Here is a 21,368-nt window from a genome sequence, read left to right as displayed (position 1 = left end):
TAAAAATGACAATGTACCAAAAAAAAATTTTCCCAGCTAACCAACAAGAATTGTAAAAAATGGCAAAGAATAATGAATTCATTTATATATTCTTAAAAATTTTTTGGAGTCTTTCACCAGTTTTCTCTGAAGCTGGTGATAAGAAAAAAAAAGTTTCTGAAATGCTAAATTTCAGCATATTATTTACAAAGCTAGGCTAATCACCAGTTTGGGATTATAGGGCTAAATCAAGAAACACAAGTGAAATCTTACCTTCTCGAAAAACTGAAGATGACAAGTGATAGGGTTTAGCTCGTTCCATGGCTAACTTTCGCTGTACTCTAGGAAGTATCTTCCCATACTGATCTAGTATAGAATTTCTAGCAACTGACCTCTCCCTCAAACGAGGATCCCGATCATTCTATGGAAGACAAAAAAACCACGTACATACACACACAAAAATCAATCCCAAAAAATCTACACAGAACTTACCATAATATATACAGGAATTTAAGGATTTATGAAATGAACTATAAATATTTATATCAATCTTCCTTACACAACTTTCCTCTAGCCAAAAAATCTCCTTCTGTACTAAATTCAAATGTCTCATATCTTTACAAACACATACCTGAAAAAATATCACACAATTTGTACCTAATCTTCAGTTCCTTTCTTACTAAGTCTTTAACTGCCAGTTCCCCTTTTTTCCCCTCTCTTTTTTTCTATAATGAAATGAAATAAAGTAAAGCAGGTAAAATTTCCCCAGTTATCTGAGAACAATTAATATGTAGAAGATTAATAAGTCTTTTCAAACTTAACTAGGATGGGGTTTCTTCTACATAAAACATAAATACAATGATTTACATTTCTTTCATTAATTTTAAAACTAAGAAAACTTTCAACAATTTTTATTATCTTGCTTCCTCTAATAGAAAATTAAATCTTACCAGGAGATTAATCTTCAGAGACTGATTCAGCTGCAATGCAGGTATATAATTGGCACGCTGTAAATGGTGAACTAAAAGTAATTCATGATTCTGAACACCAGCACTGGACTGCAAAAATTTCACTAAACACTCCTAAGAGAAATAAAATGGATTAGTCACCTATCAAAACTAACTTCAAATTTTGAAAACTTTATTCTGATGAGAACCTACTTGTTCTGTGTCTGTGAATGGTAATTTCAGCAAATCTTCCATTAAGCCCATTTCCTGGCAGGCTTCATACATGTGTTTAAGTAATTCCTCTACATTTAACCTGTTTGAATGCTGCCGTAAGAGACTCCAAGCCTCAACCATACACCTGCAATTAGTATTTGACAGTTTCATTATTCTGTAGCAAAATCTCCAGCCCTTTGAGGAGCTCCTAAGTACTTTCACATAATAGCTCACAAAACCTTTTTATTTACCATCTTAAATTCTACAAAGTCCTTTTCTTACAACAGCCCTGTGAGGTAGGTAGTACGAATGCCATGTAGCAAATACAAAGCTAATTAAAAAAAAAAATCTACCACATTCCTAGTGAACAGAGGCTACTTTCCCCCCTTTGTATCTCCTGGCCTATTAACATCTAACACCTTTCATCCTTTTTCTACATGTGGTTTACAGAATGTAAGCACTTCAGGATAGCCTGTCTTTCTTTTTGCTTGCATTCTTGTAACCCGTGTGTTAGCACAGAAATTGACACAAAGTAATAAATGCTTGTTGGTCGATTAGTGTGTCTGGGAATTAAAAAAAAACAACCCCAAAACATTTCAACAAGTATTGAATTGAGCTCAAACTGACTAAGTAATAATGTGCTGGGAATTATGTGGGGACAGAAAAATTAAAAGCAGAAGACAAGTTCCCTTCCCTAAAGGAACTGATAATGTAGCGAGAAAAACCAGATACAGAAAAAAAATCAACTGGGCACAACATGGTATTGATGAAAATATCACTGAACTAGGAATCCCCAAGCCATTCTTGAGCCTCTGATTAACATAGCTGTAGAAAGAGAATGGGGTAATACCACTTAGCTATCTCACAGTGTTGTGATGATTAATGATATGCAAATAATACCATAATACCGTCATATTAAGTGTGAAAACAGTCAATACAGATCAAAAGTCCTGAGTTCAAAAAAAGAGTCTGACATGTTTAAAATACAGCTTTCTCCCAAACTCTCCTTTTTAACAAACCTCCTTATTTCTATCAAAGGCACCAAAATTATTTTAGCCCTCCAGATTTGTAACCTTGATAAAACCTTCAACTGTTCATTCTCCTTCACTATATGCAGTCAAACAGTTGCCAAATCTTATCATTTTTACCTTCACAACAATTCCTGCATTTGACTTCTTTTCCCCCCAGGCAACTTAAGATTGTACATTTTGCCTGGACTATTGAAATAGTTTTGTGCCATTTCTCCTTGCTTCAAGTCTTTCCCTACTTCAATCTATTCTCTATACAGCTGCCAATATATATTAAAGCTTATATATGGGTTTGATCACTTCACTATCCTCTTCAATAAATTCCAATGACTTTCTATTGCCTTTAGAAAAAATTAAATTCCCTTGGCTTTTAAAGGTCGTGCTAGCCGTAACCTATCTTTTCAGATTCATTATATATTACTCCTTTTCTTGCACACTAGGGTCTGTCAAAATTCTTATGTGAAACTCTCTAGTGTATGTGTTACTCCACTACACATGAAATTCACTCCTTTCTCACTTTCACTTCAAAGACTGCTCACATTTAGGATGTAACTTAAGCACCTTCTATGTGATCCTCCCAAATGCTAGCACACTCTCCCCCCTTATTAGATACCATATATTTATTTTGTATTTAATCTAGATTTACTTTATACATAGAGTGATAGAATGTAAGCTCCCTGAGAAAAAGGATTGCTTTTATTGTCCACTTATATTTAAGGACACACCTAACACATAATGTTTTAACTATTTATAGCACATAAATGTTTTTTGATTGGTTGAAAGAAGAACTCAATGTGGGTTTTATCAGCTGAGAAGAATTTACTAAAGGAGAAACGTGACTTGGCTACTGATGGATAAACAGGATTTTGGTAATGAGAGAAGAGGCAAACACTGTGATGAAGTAAAAGGAACAGAACATTTGGAGTCAGAAGAACCGGAGTCCTTGCTTGTTTTGCCATTTACCACCAATATGATTCTAGGAGTGTGTTCATCTATGAAGTGATCTCTTGAGGGACCTGTATCTCTAAAGAGATCTCTAGAGATTTTTCTCTCTAAAGCTACAACCTTATGGATAGCATAATCAAGAGAGCTAACAATCAGAGACTCAGAAATTGTCAGAACAATTAAAGTCAAAAGAATTAATCAATCTTCTAAGAAAATGTGCATGGAAAGAAATAAATAACAGAATTCTGAGGTAGACAAAAAAAAAGGCAGTGAAGGCAATAGGTAAGAAAGTATGGACAGGGGAGGAGAAGCAAGCACTGACTTTTGAAAAACAATTACTTTTTTTCAGGAACAGGAATGATGTTTTATACCATTTTAGAAAATGCAGAGATTACATTCTAAATACTGGGAAGTCAGCACCATTTTATCTTTATTAAACTAATAACTAAAAAAATCAACTTGCTCATTCCTGCATTTTTAACATACTCATATAAATACTATTATTTTTATATGACAGTAATTAACAACTAGAAATACTAAGCAACTGATAGTATAGTGAATCCAGCTACACATATGCATGTCAGACAAAGATGCCTACCTGAATCACAAGACTGTTAGCAATAAGCATCAAAATTATAAAACAGGCATGAAGAATCAAGGTACTGTAATATCTTCATTACCTGAATATGTAAAGAATATTGTTACTGGTTTTTTTTTTAAAGAACTATATCCAACCATGTAAAATCCATGCCACAGCTATACAGCATAGTGGTGAAGAGTTATGGTATAACAAGTAAAGAAACTGCTGTGGTCTGATAATCTAACTATTTAAATACCTACCATCGATGGAGAACCTTTGACCTCAAGGCCATATGTAGCCCTCTAGGTCCTCAAGTGTGGCCCTTTGACTGAATTCAAACTTCACATAACAAATCTCCTTAATAAAAATGATCTGTTCTGTAAAACTTGGACTCCAAAATGCTATATGTAACCTCAAGGCCACCCTGACCTAAACTGTGTTTTCACTTTTTTAATGTAACTAATTGAAAGTCAACTGTTAGTCATTTCAGTAGTGTTTGACTCTTTATGATGCCATTTGGGGTTTTCTTGGCAAAGAATATTGGAATAGTTTGCCATTTCCTTCTCCAGATCACTTAACAGATGAAGAAACTGAGGCAAAGAGGGTTAAATGACTTGTCCACTGTCATGCAGATAGTGCGTGAAGTCAGATTTCAACTCAGTTGCTCCTGACTCCGGGCCTGGCACCCATTTATACTGCCACTTCTCTCATAAGTAAAAGAAGAAAAACATAGTCCATGAAATTTTCTATGATAATCCCACAGCTTTATTTTTATATTTATAATTATGTATTTTATAATTATATTATAATATATTTTATAATTATAATTTATTTTTCTCTAACTTGATCTTAAAGCCCTTTGTAGTTTGATTTAATATGTCTTAACCTCTCTTCTAAAACGGTTTTCTTGAGAGAAAGAAAAGTATCCTACCAACAGAATAACATGCTTATCTAGTTGCTAAATTAGCAAATGCCTTCTTGGGGTCTTTAGAATACTGCCTTTAAACACCACTTTACAACTACAGGATATCAGTCATTTTGAGTGTTTAGCTTTTTAAATTCTGTGTTGGTTGAAGGTACCAAATAATTGAGGAATTTTTAGATTTCATAATAGTAAGCAGGTTTATATAATGGAAATTTGCATGTATAGTATCTTGGAAAAAAGACAACAGAGCCTATCTAGGATACAGACATAGGATGAGGCAACTAAAAATAAACAATGTGAATTAGGGCTCAGGTCAGCAATTTTTCAGAAACGGTGTTTGAGTTACTATGAACTGAGTAAGTTATGACCCAAAAAATAAAAACAGGATGGAACAGAAGCATTTTATTAATCTTTCATAAAGGAGAAAGGCAGTAACAATAATATCTAGCTACTAAAAATCAGGCCAGATTGCTACTCTCTAAATAAAATGTTTTAGTCCAGGCTATCTCTACATTCTTATTTCTATTTCAATGATTTTTTCCAATATTTGTCATTTCTTACATAATTCTGAAAATATCTACCAGGATCAGATCTTGACAAAAGCTTTAGGTCAACTCTTTTAGGTTAATTCTGATTTAATAATCAAAGATAATTTCACCTCTTTGTATTTTTTATGAGGTCTCTTTTCAGGGGCATTGGCAATGTGACTAATAGTCTGGTCATTAGATCAGTGTTGACTAAAGGAAATGCTCTTAAAAAAAAATCATAATTGAGCAACAAATACAAACACGAACAATTAAAAGGTCCAAAGACAAAGACATATACAGCTGCACTTTAGCTGATCTTTGCCCTGTGCAGTTTTATTACACAAATGAGTATATACTGATGTAATCAGAAAATTTTAACCTTTCCACCAAAGCTCCCAACCTTAGCAATTATGTTCAATGTTACTATATACATTCACAAAAACTGTGAATAAATTATAGTTAAAGAAAGAAAGCAATACTGCAAAGAAATGAAGAAATGTTCAAGAGTTCCCTATATCTAAACTTGATGTAATAAAACAATTGTGTTGAGTTTTCCTTAAGCTAATTTTAAATGAGGACAAAATGAAAGTTCATAAAAATGGGAAAATGTCATGATTAACTAATATTAGAAACAGAAAAGGTAGGATACAATCAATTCACAACCAAAGATGAAATGTAAAGGGTTTCATTCCTCCAAAACACCTAACCCTAATTAAAACATAGTCGATTCTTGTTAACCATGCTATGGATTATTCCAAGATAGTTTTTCTTTGGATCAATAATGCTCCTGGGTTAGCTACCCATTTCACCAATTAATGAGCATTTATGAAATATTAACTAATTTTACCATCAAATTAAGCAGAATATAAAGCTTTAAATTTCACAATAAGATCATGTAATGCAGGTCAAACAAAACCGAAATGATTTTTCAATTATACACTCCACTGTTACCTCCACTTTGACCTCTAAATGAAAAATATTTCTGCTACTTACCTATTAAAAAGCAAAACAGTAAGGTGAAGAATAACCTCATTGCTGCTTGAAATAGAGGGTTTCATTGTTTGAATATATCTAAGAGCTAATCTATGTTCACCCTGGCACATGAAGGCCTGAATAATCTTTGTATGTTGCCATGTCATAGACTTTATTGTAGCTGGATGAATTAAGAGATCCAAAGCATTCTGTAAAAAGGAGACAGAAAAGTTCTTATTAATTTAAAATCTTTTAGATTACCAAGGGAAGGTATCTCAAAACAAATACTATGGCAATATTACAAGTAATACAAGTAGTTCATCTTAAATCTTTATGAAAAAAGGGCTACTACATCGCAATGGGAAATATAAATTCTGTTTGTATTCTCCTCCCAAATTAGGTTACTGTCCATATTAGATCAGCTGTGATGAATCCAGCTTAAATTAACATTAATACATTTGTGTTGAATATGTTACTCAATAATCCATCTTGCCCTTTACTGAGAAAGTTAAATCTTGAAATTCCTCTTAAATCTAATTCTTAGTCAAATGACAGATGGGGGAGGAGGTGGGGCAGGAGTGTCTTCTAAAAGACATTTTTAAAAATCTAAATAAAGCAATTAACCTATACACATTTATGTGTACATAAACATACACACACACATACACAGAATGGTTTTCTGAGCCGCAGTTTCAAGTCAAAATAGTCTAAGCTAAACAGAAAAGCTGCAGGAGAATGTCACATTAATTTTTTATTATGCTGAATATAATATTTTCATGGTATAAATATAATATTAAAAAGCTAGTGGGGCGGCCAGGTGGCTCAGTGAGTAAGAGCACTGGCCCCAGAGTCGGGATAACCTGGGATCGAATCCGGGCTCTGATACTTAGCACCATACCCAGAAATAACTGGCCATGTAACCTTGAGCAAGTTACTTAACCCCAATTGCTTTAAAAAAAAAAAAAAAAAAAAAAGGAAAGCTAGTGAATATCTACCTGTCTCTATATCAGTGATTATCAATCAATAAAAGCAGTTTATCTCACTGTATATCTATTTGGTGATTGTATCTAATTTTCCAAAAATTTAATTTCAGGTAACATAAATGAAGAAAATTATATACTTACCTCATAGTCATTATGATCTATAAGCCAAAAACCTTGAATAAGTTTAACCAGACCCCAAGGGATTGCAAAGGCTGTTGGAAACGATTCAACTGAAGTATCTGTTTTATTTGGAAAAGAATATATGATATCAAGCAGCAAATAAATGGTCTTGAAATCCTGATTAAGGCTAAAAACATAAAAATGGAAATCTACATGTCCTTAATGTAGTTATCAGAAAGCAGTACCACATAGACTTGGAAGGGTGCTACTTTTTAAGGAAGTATTTTTATTGTTTCAGAAACCCATCACAGCTAGATCTAAAGTTAATTACTGATCTTTATAATAGGAATATGTGGGTATTAATGTTTTAATGTCTTGTCTCTAGTCTTTCCCAGCAGTATGGAGTAGTAAAACAGAGGAGCTGAAATAAAGCATAATTTAGGGTTTTCCCGATGTTAACTAGCTTAAGAAATGTAACAAAGAAAAATATGTGTCATGTAAAATTGTGTTTGTCCAGTCAAGCAATGCTAACTAAATCTGAAGATTTTCCTTTCTAGGTATCTTCTATACCAGTATACAAACAAGTTTTTGAAATCATTGTGGCTTACAATTTCTTGTTAAAAAAGGGGTTACTTCATGTTGTATGCCATGTTTAAGACACAGTTTGTGATCTATATTAAATAACTTTTAAAAGGATACAATAGCATGTTTATTTGTTTCATCAACATTTTCCAACAGGTATATATCAAGAAGTGCCTAAAAAATAAAGGGGGTAAAAGTTTTAGTTTTATCTTTCCCAACCACAAATGCTTTTTCTTTCTTCCCAGTCCAATGTCTGTCTAGGCACAGGAAAATTATTCCTATATCACAGGCACTGCTCTATAAGCACTAAAAAAAATACTACAAAACCTACATGTAGGCTAGCAGGAGGATATTTTCCTGTGCCTCCTTCATCTCGCTGCCACAACTTCTCAATTCGATCCCCTAACTGGGAAAGCATTCCATCAATCATCAAACAGTCAGAGTTCCACCTCCCTCTGAAATGAGGACAACATAAAAGATTGTTAGTTATCACAGTCTTCAATCAAATTATTAACACTCAGGTACGCAGTTATTAACTATATTGAAACCTGTCAAAATGTTTCAGGGAGACAAGTTCTAGATATAGGCTCCAATTTCCCCAGTTCTGCAATCAGTAATTAAAGGTGTAAGTGCCCCGAAGTGAAGATAGTTACTGCAGATAGTGCCTAAAGACAGGTGTTCTTATGCTTATAAATTTGAATCAGTTCCCTATGTATCGCAGACATAAGACCTGTATTAGAGAAATTTGCAAAGATTTTCTGCCCATTTGCCTGCTTCTCTAATTTTAGATGAAAGGGTTTTGATTTTATGTGATCAAATTACCCAACGTATCTTTTGAGATCTTCCCTGTCCCTTTTTTGGTCAGAAATTCTTTCATGCATAGACGTGAATTTATTATGTAACATATATATAAAACGAAATTTATTACTAGCTCCTCTAACTTATCAAGTTATTCTTTATGTGTAACTCATATACCCCTTTGGAGCTTTTGTTGGTAAACAATTTGAGATGTAGGTCAATATCTAGTTTCTGCCAAACTGCTTTTTGATTTTCCCAGGATTTTTTGTTGAATACTGAGTCTTCCCCCAGTAACTGTGGTCTTTCAGTTTATCTAAGCTTATTGAACACTACAACTGAGTTAATTTGTTTCTGTATATTGTGAACCTTTTCCATTCCACTAATTTACCTTTTTATTTCTTAACCAATACCAAACTCTTTTGATGACTACAACTTAATAGTATAGTTTTGAGATTTGGCATTGGTAGGCCCCCCCTTTCCACTTGAAATTGTTTCTTCAGATTCAATTCAAGAAATATTTGCCAAGCATTGTGCTAAGTGCTGGGGATACAAAAAGAGGCAAAAGATAATTCTTGCCCTCACAGAGGTTATAATCTAATGACAGTTAGATGAATTTAATTATTGTTTTTTCTAGCTCTCTAAAATAATCACTCTGTAGTCTGACTGCTATGAAACTAAACAAGTAAATTAAAATTTTGTAGTTGTAATTCATATAGGTTCTATACGTCTTGGCAGTTAAACTCTCAAGTTTATACATATTGAAGTTATTTTAAATCTCTTAGTCCTGGGTTTTACTGCTAATATACAGAAACGATCATGATTTATTTGGGTTTATTTGTGATCCTACAATTTTGCTGAAGTTAATGTTTTAATTACTTTATAAAGCGATCCTAGTATTCTTTAAGCAAACTATCATATCATCTACAAAAAGATAATTTTCCACAATTTCTTTTTCTTAGATTACCTTGGTAGCTAGCCCATAACTGTTAGTTTTAGATAGATTCACTTATGTTAAGAAAAAAATCCATCTATTCCTCTGCTCTCTGGTTATTTTGTTTTACTTTTTGCCTTTTTTTTGGTGGGGGGGGAGAGGGGAGGCAGGGCAATTGGAGATAAGTGACTTGCCCAAGATCTCACCGGCTAGTAAACGTTAAGTGTCTGAGGGAGGATCTGCAGGTCCTCTCCAGGGCCAGTACTCTATTCACTGTGCTACCTAGCCACCCCTCTGGTTATTTTTTTTAAACTTGAATGCATGTCATTTTCTCAAGACTTTACTACATCTACTGATAAAATTCATGTGATTTTTGTTGTTTTTGTTATCTACGTGCTTTTATTATGTTGACAGTTTTCCTTTATTGAGAAAACTCTGCATTCCTAGTATAAACTGAACATGGTCAACTTTGCTAATATTTTATTTAAATTTTTGACATGGATATTAGTTAAAGATATAGATATATCTTTATATATCTATAGTTTTCTTTTTCTGTTTTAACTCTAGGCATCAAGACCGTGTTTGTATCACAGAAAGATTGTAGTACAACCTCTTCTATTTTTAAAATTTATCTAATATTGGTATTAACTTTCTTTTACTGTTTGATATATAAAATATGTTTGCAAATCCATTTGGTCTGGGTTTTTGTTTGTTTGGGAGCTCATTTGTGGCAGAAGGAAACACTGAGTAATTCTATTACTACCTCGTTAAATTTAATAGGTAAGCTTTGTTAATCCTTAAAAAAGTGGTTCTAAAAGGTACTTCATTTTTAAGTACTAGTAGTTAAAATCTTTTGTAGAAATTCCTATCCTTTATTTCTCTCTTTTTTGATATGGTAGCTACTGAAGTATGCTAAAAAAGACTTACATTTAAAATTATGCATCTCATAAACAACTACCACTATCACAGTAATTGAAGAATTCCTCTGGTCTTCATGGAATGAAGTGTTAGATACAGTCTCACATCATAAAATAGGAAATTTAGCCATATGATAGGACATTAAAAACATATTATCTGTATAATGGAGAGAGGAATGGATGATGATTCAGAAGGTCTAAGCATCTATCCCCTCTTGGTCATTATCAATCAACAAATATATTCAGAAAATACTACATGCCATGTACACTGGAGATACAAGTACAATGAATGAAATAATCCCTACTCAAAATAAGCTTACATTATAATGGGATAAATAAGCACATACATGGACACACATGGACACCCACCTACCCACACAAATACAAGTAAGTTTGGGAGGGAGAGGTCTAGAGATTGAAAAGATGGAACAGTGGGAACTAGTGTTTGGGAGGCTTACGAAAGGCTAAATACTAGTTAGATGTGTAACCCTAGGCAAACTGTTTACCATCTATGCTTCAATTTTCTCATATGCAAAACAACAAATGGGTAGGGTAAGATAATTTAGTATCTCTTCAACTCTATAACCTATCAATATTGGTGACAAAAATAAAATCATTCTCCAGAAATAAGCCTTCATACTTAATAACATGTTGAATCATGATATGAACTATCAGTGGTGATTGAATTTTAGAAATAATTTGTGGAAAATTTTCCTGAAGGGAAACGTACCTTGCCAGACGCTGAAGTTTCTGTCGACGACTGGTGTAGTAGCTCTGAATTACAGGGTAGTTGTACCATAATCTTGACAACTGCACAGGATTATCTAGATTTTTTTAAAAGTAATTTTTTAAAAAGGTACTATTTCTACAAACTTCAAACTGTAAACTATAAGTATTTTACTTAAGAACAATGTTCATCTATGGTTTTACTAAATTTTTTACTTCATACATTTCATAGATCATTTTAAGGAGTAAAGCAATTCTGTAAGTACTTTTAAAAATAAATGTCCAAAGCAGAATTAAATGTACCATGAAATTTACAGAATAACTGATTTTAAAGCACTGAAAATCTGGAGTTCCTCCCCAACCCCTGCAGCAGAAAACCTTCAAAATGCTCCCCAACCCATAAATATTTCCAATTTCCATGATCTAAAAATGAAAAGAATTAGTCAGCAAAATTAATTATGAACACACATAGAAATAGAAGCACTTAACAATAAAACTACAATTTAACCAGTCTTTCAAATTTGGGGGGGGGGGGAAGGGAGATGAGGGGGGTTAGTACAAGTGGAAAACTTGGGAAACATTACTGTTATATTAACATGGGGGAATGTCCAGCAGAGAGTATTTTCATTTTACCTTAAAGTTCAACCACTCTGTATCGTAAACCATAAAAGCATTCAATCACAGGTATATAGATTTCATCACCTAATACAACCCCTCATTTTGTACATGAAAAAACTGAGTCTAAAGAAGGTTCAGTGACTCACTCAAGATCACCTAGGTAGTATGTGATAGAAAGTGAATTTACATGTTTGCCAAAACTAATAATTGCACATAGGAACTCTTAATGTAAAGATATAAAGATTTTAAAAATTATATAAAAAGGCCTATATTGTCTTCTATGACTTGTCATAATAATGATAATGACAATATTCTGGTACATGGAGAAGTTTTCTCATAGCAGCCTTGTGAGGTAGGCAGTGTACTTTTTTAAAAATCATCTAACAACTAAGGAAACATAGGCAAATAAGTTAAGTGACTTGTCTAGAATCACACACCAAGTTATTAGAGCCAAGATCTGACTACAGAACTGAACTCCAGTCCAGGGTTCTTTCTACTACCTGTTCACTTGGTATCAATTTTCAAATCCACTTTCTCTCTGTAAAAGCGTAATATTTATTACATGCTGCATTTTTAAAGCACACATAAGTTTATTAACATAATAACTACTGAATTATTATATAAAAAAATCTTACCTAAACCCTCTGGTAAGAGACCAGAACGATAAAACCAAAGAACTACTTGTGCGTATTGAGAGATAAGGTTAGTAACCATCTGCTTATTGGTTAAGTCCAGTAGACCTGTAAAGATAGGTTCACCAAAAAATACTTAATTAGTGGTTAATGTGGCTGATCATACTAAAATTCTCAAACACTCAACCTAAATGATTACATGCTTTTGAAAAAACAACAAAAAAGTATTTTGGTAGCATGTATTTTATCTGACATGTGACAACGATAAGATATGTAGAAAACAACAAAATTCCTAAATCAGCTAAACCATGGACAAATGGTTTAATGTGAACAAATATTTTAATAAATATATCCCATATCACTTAACTACCAACAAAATGAAACTTTTCTAAACAGATGATCAGTGCTGTGAGGATGAAAATGATACATACAGAGAAGCACAGAAAGACATGACCAGGTGCAAAGTGAGTAAGCAGTCAAGAGTAAACAGCAAATCCAAAGATTACAACAATGTAAACAGAAAAATGACCATCTCAAAAAAATCAAAAGTTAATATTGCAGAAACACAAGAAATAAGAATAGCACTAATGAAGAGATGAGAAGAGCCCTCCAATTGCTGCTTTTGCAGAGACAAATTTCACATGGGTGGAACATTACATATATCCTCAGGGTTTTTTTCCCCCATGTGTTGTTCATTTTTGCTGAACTTTTTCTCTTCCTCATTTTTCTTAAAATGTATTTATTGTTATTGTGGAAAGCAATATAAAACTATGCCCATAGGGCTATAAAACTGCGTACCCTTTGATCAAGCAATACCGGTATTAGGTCTATATCCCAAAGAGATTTTTAAAGGGAAAGAGGGGGAGGGGAAGAAGTACCTATCTGCACAAGGGTATTTATAGTAGCTCTTTTTGTGGTAGCTAAGAATTGGAAATTGTGGAGATACCCATCAACTGGGGAATGGCTGAACAAATTGTGGCAGATGATTATAATGAAATATTATTGTGCTATAAGAAAAGATGAGCAGAATGATTTCACAAAAACCTGGAAAGACTTACATGAACTGATACAAAGTGAAGGGAGCAGAACCAGGAGAAAACTGTACACAGTTAACATATTTTATTAAAAAATAACCTATTTTATGATGATGAACTATGAATGATTTAGCTATTCTCAGAAATACAGTGATTGAAGACAATCCCAAAGGACTTGATGAAAAATGTTATGTGCTTCCTGAGAAAAAACTGCTAAAGTATGAATACAGACCGAAGCATACTATTTCTTTCTTTTTTGGTTTGAGTTTTCTCCCACAGAAAGACTAATATGGAAATGTATTACATGATTGCACATAAATAACCTATATCAGATTGGTTACCATCTCAAAGAAGGGGGAAGGAAGTAAAGGAAAGACAGAATTTGGAACTTAAAATTTAAAAAAAATTTTTTTACGTGTAATTGGGGGAAAAAGAAATTATCTTTAAAAATGTATTTGTTGTTAGAAAGAATGACTATGGGAGGAGAGAAGAGGGATACTGGGAGAAATAAAGGATACTAATAAAAATTTATTGAAAAAAGCTGGGGCGAGGGTGTGGGGCTGAAGCATACCTAGACATTTACGGCATGTGGGAATTCAATTCCCTGCAGTTCCATCTAGAAGATGTAGCCTATCTTAGAAGATAGCTTTTTTAAAAAAACATCTATTTGGAGTTGTCCCCCCCCCCATTATATATTAGAAACAAGGATAACAGCTTCTAAATATGCCCACACAATTCATAAAATGAAAGAAGCCTTAAAGATAAAAAGCTTCTGCTGTATCCTGCAGAACTTCTAAGTTACAAGTATTCTGATGTCATTTTCCCCTTTAACAATTCCTACATAACACTCTTAATACAAATCAAAATAATAAAATGCTTATAGGTTGCCTTCAACAGAGATAGCGCTATCTAAAGTCAGCAACCTTTTCATCTTCATTTAAACCATTGGTTATCAAAGGGACACATTTGTATGCCATATACTTGCAACCAAATATATGCGGAGAATCAATTAACCTGTAATGTGCTATGACTCCCCACAGCCAAAAGTAATACTATGCAGTAATCAAAAAACAAAAAAAAACAAAAAAAAAACTTGGAAAAAACAGATATATTACATACTAGTGGCTTATCTTCTATATCTCCCCCCTCACACTGTAGCCTAAGAAACAAAATGTGATCTTTTCCAAAGATCAAGATATTTCAGTTAAAAAACTTTCTAGAAGAAAAAAATTGATGAACAAACCTCTCTCAGTGAGCTCTTGAGCCTCTGATAAAAAGCAGTGTAAGACTGTGCTAAGGTTGCTAAGAAGCAACTGACACTGTTGAAGAGACTGGATAGTTTGTGGATCAATGAAATGACAAGAACCATCAAATAATGAAGAACCTGTTGAGGGTATAACACAATTGGTTTAAACACAAAAAATTAGTAAAGTTAGCAATTTTAAGTATCACAAAGTCAATCTGACACCAATTTTGATGAACGAGGAAAAAAACCACAATTGTAAAATATACAACCAAGATCTTATATCTAGGGCTATTGTGGGATCATAGATAGAAGGACCATGGATCCTTCTATCTATCCAGAGAGCTGGATCTGTGGTCATTTGGTTCACCTCTTCATTTTATAGATGAAGAAACCCAGGCCAAAAGAGTTTAGGTGATTTGTCCAGGCTCATCCAGCTAGGGAATATCTGACACATAGGTCTTCCTGACTACATGTCAGGCAATCTAAGTCTACCACTCTGCTGCCATAAATAGCTATCTCTTTAAGGTAATTCTATCTAGTTTTGATGGCATCACTATTTTAATTCATTTTGGTGAAGCCATTAATATTTCTGTTAATAGACATTCTCAAAGTAGCACTGCCAAATATGCTTTATGGAGGGATAGAAAAGAACAAAATACTTAATATGGACAAATTAGCTTAGAATTCACAAACTGATTCTTTATCCAGGTGATGAAACTACTTCTCTAGGTACCTAGCTCCTTCCTGATCCCATTTGAAGGAACCTAGGCATTATCCTGACAGTAACCATAAATGGTTGCAATGACCTACACTCTCAAGTATATTGTGTCTTTGGTCATCTAAGTTTGAGAGAGAAGGAAGACTAACTAGTCCAGAAAACTTTCTTCTTAGAGAAGACTTTCAGTTCAGGAATTAAAATCAGTGGGTAAGAATAAAAAACTAAAGTTCATTCTAGGAAATGATGCTTTTGCTATAACAAATATATTATAGATGTTTCTCAATTTATTAAAATGTATTGGTATCATTCTAGAATAACCTAATTTTACTTATTAGTATCCACTCAATACCATTCTCAGATCATGGGTGAATTAAATAATTTTTAAAAAACATGGAACATTCATTTGTTAATGTACAACAGGCATTATTTCAAAAAGATAATTTCAAAAAGTGACTAATCAGTTTAGTATTCTTATTTTACAAGCTGCATTCCTCATCAAGACAAACAATCAAAAAACTATGAAGGGGATAATATAAATGTTGTCTTCATTTTCAAAAGAAATTAGAAAATATCTAGATTAAATGATTTGCTTAAGGTTACATGTCCAGTAAATATCAATACCCAGATTCTAAGTGAGAGGTTTCCAGTTCCTTTCACTACACTGTTTTACCTTACTATTTTAAGCTATAGAGACAGAATAACAGGCACACAAGTTCTGTGTAAAGAATGCCAATTATTCCTGTGGCAATATAATTTAAATAGTTTCAATAGAAGTTATGGTTTTTAAAATGTATCTTGATGACTATATTTTCAGTAACTATAGACAACAGAATTAGTTTAACGAAGTTTTAGCTTCAAAATATTTACTATTTTTTATAGATAAAAGGTGATTAAAATAGCCTTGTTAGTATTTTAACATTTCCTATGGAGCATAAATTAGGTACCTGTTAGGTCCCTTCTAGCTCTCAATCTATGATCTTCTATTTAATATAATTGGCATTTTTGAGAAATATAAACAAAAGAGGACAGAGTATTGTTATACAATTTCTTCAGACTTGATCCAGTAACCTGAAAGGATATTTTACAAGTTCTCATAAGCAAGCAAGCAAGGAGAATATATTATGTATCTACTCTGCAACAGAATGTGGTAGACAACAGGACTATAAAGACAACAAAATAGTTCCTGCCCTCTCAAGGAGCTTAATTTTACTAATAAAATTACATTTTACTTTAAAAGCTAAATGTAACACAAAAGAACTTTTTTCCCCCAAATTTTAAGACATGTCAGAGTCTACAGTAATGAATTCTTAGTATCTAGTATTTTCAAACTAGAAACTAAATTATGCCCCAATTCCAGGCTTAGAATACTTACATATTCGATCAAATTCTTCTTTTGTAAAAATAACTTTATTCCATGTCCACTCAAGAACAAAGCGCAAATTAGCAGCAGAACTTGGTTGTTCTTGTTTAAAAAGGGGGGGAGAGGGAAAACCATTAATATATTCCTTTTAAAATACACAGAGAACATTAATTTTCCAAAGTAAAAAGCTTTACCTTCTGTTGTCCATCTTTTGATGCATCCAGTTAGGAGCCCCAAGGAGCTGGTGTGAACAGCTGCTGACAATATAGCTTCTAACTGTTCTTCCTAAAGAATGTCAAAAAAAAAGAAAAACAAAAAACACCCCAAGATGTTGAGATCACGAGAAAGGCAAAAACAAAGTTTGTAATGCAACAATTTAGGGTAAGTTGTCTATCAATGTACAAATGATTTGAACCTATATGAAGGCAATCAAAAAGTCTTTACTACTTACTAGATAATGATAATGGATATCCTCAAAGGAAGGCCCAATTCCCAGTGGGATTTACAGACTTCTAGATTTCCTCCCACCTCAAACCACTCATCCTTTAAGCCGTAGAATAAATTAGTGGAGCAAAATTGTTTTCTTTGAAGTTTTGTCTCTAGCACCTTTTCAAAGTAAGTGGAAGATCCACAAGTCTTAGAAATTATCTTCTTTTCCTTTAGAATGGATCCAATGAACCCAAAGATAGTCACTACTAGAATACTGGGTATTAGGGTATTTATTAACTTATGACTAGGAATGAAGCAACCAAGAGTTTCTTTAAAAAAAAAAAAAAGGTGCCATTTTATATATGTCACAAATAATTCAAAGTAAAACAATAATTGTTCATTAACCTTGCTTTTATTCAAAGCTACTCTCATCTCTTGAGACAGCTCCATCTTAATCTTTCAGCCAACTATCTCTCTCTTGCTATTATTTCCATGAGATGTCTTTTCTAAACGGTCAACTATAAGATGAACACAAACAGGGTCTCAGAATTAAATAAACACTAGAATATCTTTTAAATATTAATCCTTCTGTGAAGAATGAACTGAGTTAAAAAGACTACAGTAGCAAGAAAGAACAAAGGGAGTCAACTAAGATAAGAGAATCTTCTGGTTGGGAGAAAAACCTTTATATCACATGCCTTTGATAAGGTACCAAAAATACCAGAGAATTCAATACCAAAAAACCAAGCTAGTTGATTGATTCAGGAAGACAGGATGCCCAGATCACCAACATCTATTCCAGCAAAACCCTATAAATCATACCAGACTGAATAATAATTAGGAAATCCAATTAAAAACTATGCTAAATGACATCTTCCACACCAGAACTATGCAAAAAGTCAGCCAGATATCCACTGGCAATAGGAAAATGGCCCTTCAAGCAAAACAAAGCTTCTGTATCCAGAGGCATCAGGAGAAGAGGGCCCCTCTGAGAAAAAAACAGGGTGATTAAAAAGCCCCAGGTCATAGCAGCAGGCAGTGGAAAAACTGGAGGGCCATTGAAACAGAAATGAACAGTAAGAAAACAGAAGGAAATTCAAATGGAAGCATGGGCAAGCAGGATAGTTTTGATAACGTGTCAAATCTATGTATACTTTAAAAAAAAAAAAAAAGGAAGCCACACTCCTTGAGGGCAGGAATTATTTCATTTTTCTCTTTACATCCCCAGTTCCCAGCACATTTCTGGCTTAAATGAAGTAACTGGGGGTTGAAGGTGGGGAGGGAAATCTATGACATAATAAAGTATAGGGAGATGCTGGTGAAAAAACTTCCTCTATCAGGACAAGCTGGCAACTGCTTTGCAACTTTCAGCTGCCTGGGCCACTGAGCGCTTAAACAACTTGCTAGTCACAAACCCTGTATGGGTCAGAATTGGGACTTGAAACTAGGTCTTCCTGATTCAGAGGCAGCCTCTCTTTCCCCTAACCTCCTGCTTCTCTCCTAGAACATTTTCCCACATTCCTTTGAGGCTTATTAAATTTTACTCTCTGTAAGAACTGCTATATTTTTCTGAAACAAGAATAACACTTCATACTGAATTTGTAACATCTTTTTAGATACCCTGTATTCTATCTACTAAGTCATAAATATATGGATAATTCAAACCAATAAGTACTTTTTCTAAGAATTATTTGGGAAATAACAAGTCAGACCTTTTACTACATGGAAAGTAACTACTTTCAGATACAAAAAAGAAAAATGAAAAAGACTAAATACAAATATTTTAATCATCTCACCTGACTTAAGCTGGAAGGCTGTACATCAATAAGTCTTGGAGAAAGAAGGCCAGCAACAAGACATCTATTATAGCCATCAGGAATGGCTTCATTCAATGAAGGTCCTGATTTCTTTAAAAAGGTCAAGGTCTGAAAAAGTGAATTTATTTAATAGGTTCTCAGTTATCATTCACATTAAGTAATTAGTCAATAATCATTCCAAATAGTGTGATTGATGATAAATTAACAACTACTCAAGAAGTTATTTTGCTTATCATTTTGAATATAATTCTCCAAATGATCTCTGTTCTCACTGATTGGAGAATTTAATGCCAACCCATTCATGCCTTTCTTCCTCTGTGAGGCAGTTTCAATAAATTCATCTCAGTGAGTCTACTAAACTCACATTCTCTTGACATTTCATTAATGATATATTACCAGTTTATTTTTTTTCTAGTCATACACTATTAGCAGCTCGTTATGTTTCTGAAAGAATCTTGTATGCTCTTTTTTTTTTTAGGCCTTTTGGAGGGCAATTGGGGTTAAGTAACTTGCCCAAGGTTACACGGCTAGTTTTTTTTTTTTTTTGTGAGTGTGTGGGTGTTAAGTGTCTGAGGCTGGAACCAAACTTGGGTCCTCCTGACTCCAGGGCCAGTTTTTGTATGTTCTTCTTGTTGAAGAGTATTCTTCAACAGTAACACATTTTCTGAATTTTATAGTCATCAAACAATAAGCAGTGTGGGTTCTCTAGATCTTTCAGTTAGCTATATGATTAAAAATACACAATTTGCAATGCTTCCTTTGAAAAGTATTTGTTTATATCCATTAAACCATTTAAACATTGACAAATGGATCTTGGTCTTAAATATTTTGCATAAGTTGTCTATACATTTTATACAGCAGTCCCTTATTAAAGACATATGATGCAAAAATTTTCCTCCTGATCAGCAGATTATCCTATCTTAGTTTTAAAGATGTTTTTCCTGCAAAAGCATTGCAATTTCACTTAATTATCTTTTATGATAACTTCTACTTCTATCACTAACTAGATGGCTTTTGAGGTAACGTTAAGTCCCAAATCTGCCTGGTTAAGAATCTTCCTCCAGCCATAACATAGAAAGCCAACTTACACAGGCCTCACTTTTTAAAAGACAATATGACATTTATTATTTAGGTTATGTATTCATTGAGTTTACTGTGGCACATGCTAGAAGATTTTGGTCTAAACCTAATTTTCTGACACACGCTTCCCAGTTTGTCTGGCAGGTTATTGTCAGACAAATAAGAAATTTCTCTCCTCCTTAAATTGGGTTATTTCTTCCACTGAATTACTTACTGGTATTATAGCCAATACCAAATAGTTGAGGTGACTGAACTTTTCAATAGTCAAAACCAAAATACTTATAACAGCATTTTTTTCCCCAAGAAAAAGATACTGGAATAGTTTGTCATTCCCTTCTCCAGCTCATTTTACAGATGAGAAATCTGAGGCAAAGAGGTATAAGTGACTTGGTCAGGGCCACATAGCTAGTAAGTGTCTAAGGCCAGATTTAAGCTTGGGAAGATAAGTCTTACTGACTTCAGGCTCAGCATTTCATCCTCTGTGCTACTTAATAACCATAATGGAATACTACTGTACCATAAGAAATAATGACTATTAAGAATTCAGAGAATCGGGGGCGGCCAGGTAGCACAGCAAGTAAGAGTACCGGCTCCAGTGTTGGGACGACCTGGAGGTCGAATCCCGGGCTCAGACACTCAGCACCACACCCAGAAAAAACTGGCCGTGTAACCTTGACCAAGTTACTTAACCCCGATTGCTTAAAAATATTAAAAAAAAAAAAAAAGAATTCAGAGAATCGGAGAGGCTAGGTGGCAGTGAATAGAGCACTGGCCCTGAAGTCAGGAGGACCTGAGTCGAAATCCTGCCTCAGACACTAGACACTTACCACTTACTAGCCATGTGACCTTGGGCAAGTCACAATCCCAATTACTCTGCCTTCCCCCCTCCAAAAAAAAAATTCAGAGAATTGTGGGAAGCCTTTATGAAATGATGCATAGCAAAGTAAGCGGAACTAAGAAAATAATATGCACACTGACTAAAACCATGTAATGTTAAGAATAAAAAGTACAAAATGCCAACGAATGTAGAAATTATCTTGCATTTAATGCAATTAATGACCAAATATGTCTTGTGAGAAGAGATAAAAAATGTTCTTCCTTCTATGCAAAGGTAGGGATCATGGGTTTGGAATATCACACATATTAATAGATTAGTTAGTTTTCCCAAATTATTTTTTAAGTTGTTCTTCTTTATCCTTTGTTGGGAAGGGGAGGAGAGGGGGATATATGTATATGCAAACAAAGCTAATGTAAAAATAAA

General features: G+C 33.6%; 1 protein-coding gene across 4 annotated transcripts in view; it reads right to left on the bottom strand.

Moving 5' to 3' along the window:
* The window catches only part of AHCTF1 (AT-hook containing transcription factor 1), a 111,740-nt gene that overhangs the window by 38,397 nt on the left and 51,975 nt on the right, over positions 1–21,368 (bottom strand). For all 4 annotated transcript variants that reach the window (XM_069069127.1, XM_069069125.1, XM_069069126.1 and 1 more), the window contains 13 exons: positions 19,007–19,135; positions 16,976–17,066; positions 16,794–16,883; positions 14,701–14,841; positions 12,427–12,531; positions 11,178–11,271; positions 8,133–8,256; positions 7,919–7,975; positions 7,241–7,387; positions 6,138–6,325; positions 1,140–1,284; positions 930–1,061; positions 253–400 (listed from right to left, as the gene is read on the bottom strand). In XM_069069127.1, coding sequence (XP_068925228.1) covers positions 253–400; positions 930–1,061; positions 1,140–1,284; positions 6,138–6,325; positions 7,241–7,387; positions 7,919–7,975; positions 8,133–8,256; positions 11,178–11,271; positions 12,427–12,531; positions 14,701–14,841; positions 16,794–16,883; positions 16,976–17,066; positions 19,007–19,135 — 1,591 coding nt within the window. The remainder of the gene's footprint in view (positions 1–252; positions 401–929; positions 1,062–1,139; positions 1,285–6,137; positions 6,326–7,240; positions 7,388–7,918; positions 7,976–8,132; positions 8,257–11,177; positions 11,272–12,426; positions 12,532–14,700; positions 14,842–16,793; positions 16,884–16,975; positions 17,067–19,006; positions 19,136–21,368) is intronic.

The sequence above is a fragment of the Petaurus breviceps genome, unplaced genomic scaffold (genome assembly GCF_028583685.1).
Source record: "Petaurus breviceps papuanus isolate PSGF00001 unplaced genomic scaffold, PetGlider_PUasm1.0 90778, whole genome shotgun sequence".
Taxonomy (NCBI): domain Eukaryota; kingdom Metazoa; phylum Chordata; class Mammalia; order Diprotodontia; family Petauridae; genus Petaurus; species Petaurus breviceps.
This window is presented reverse-complemented; position numbering and strand designations above follow the sequence as displayed.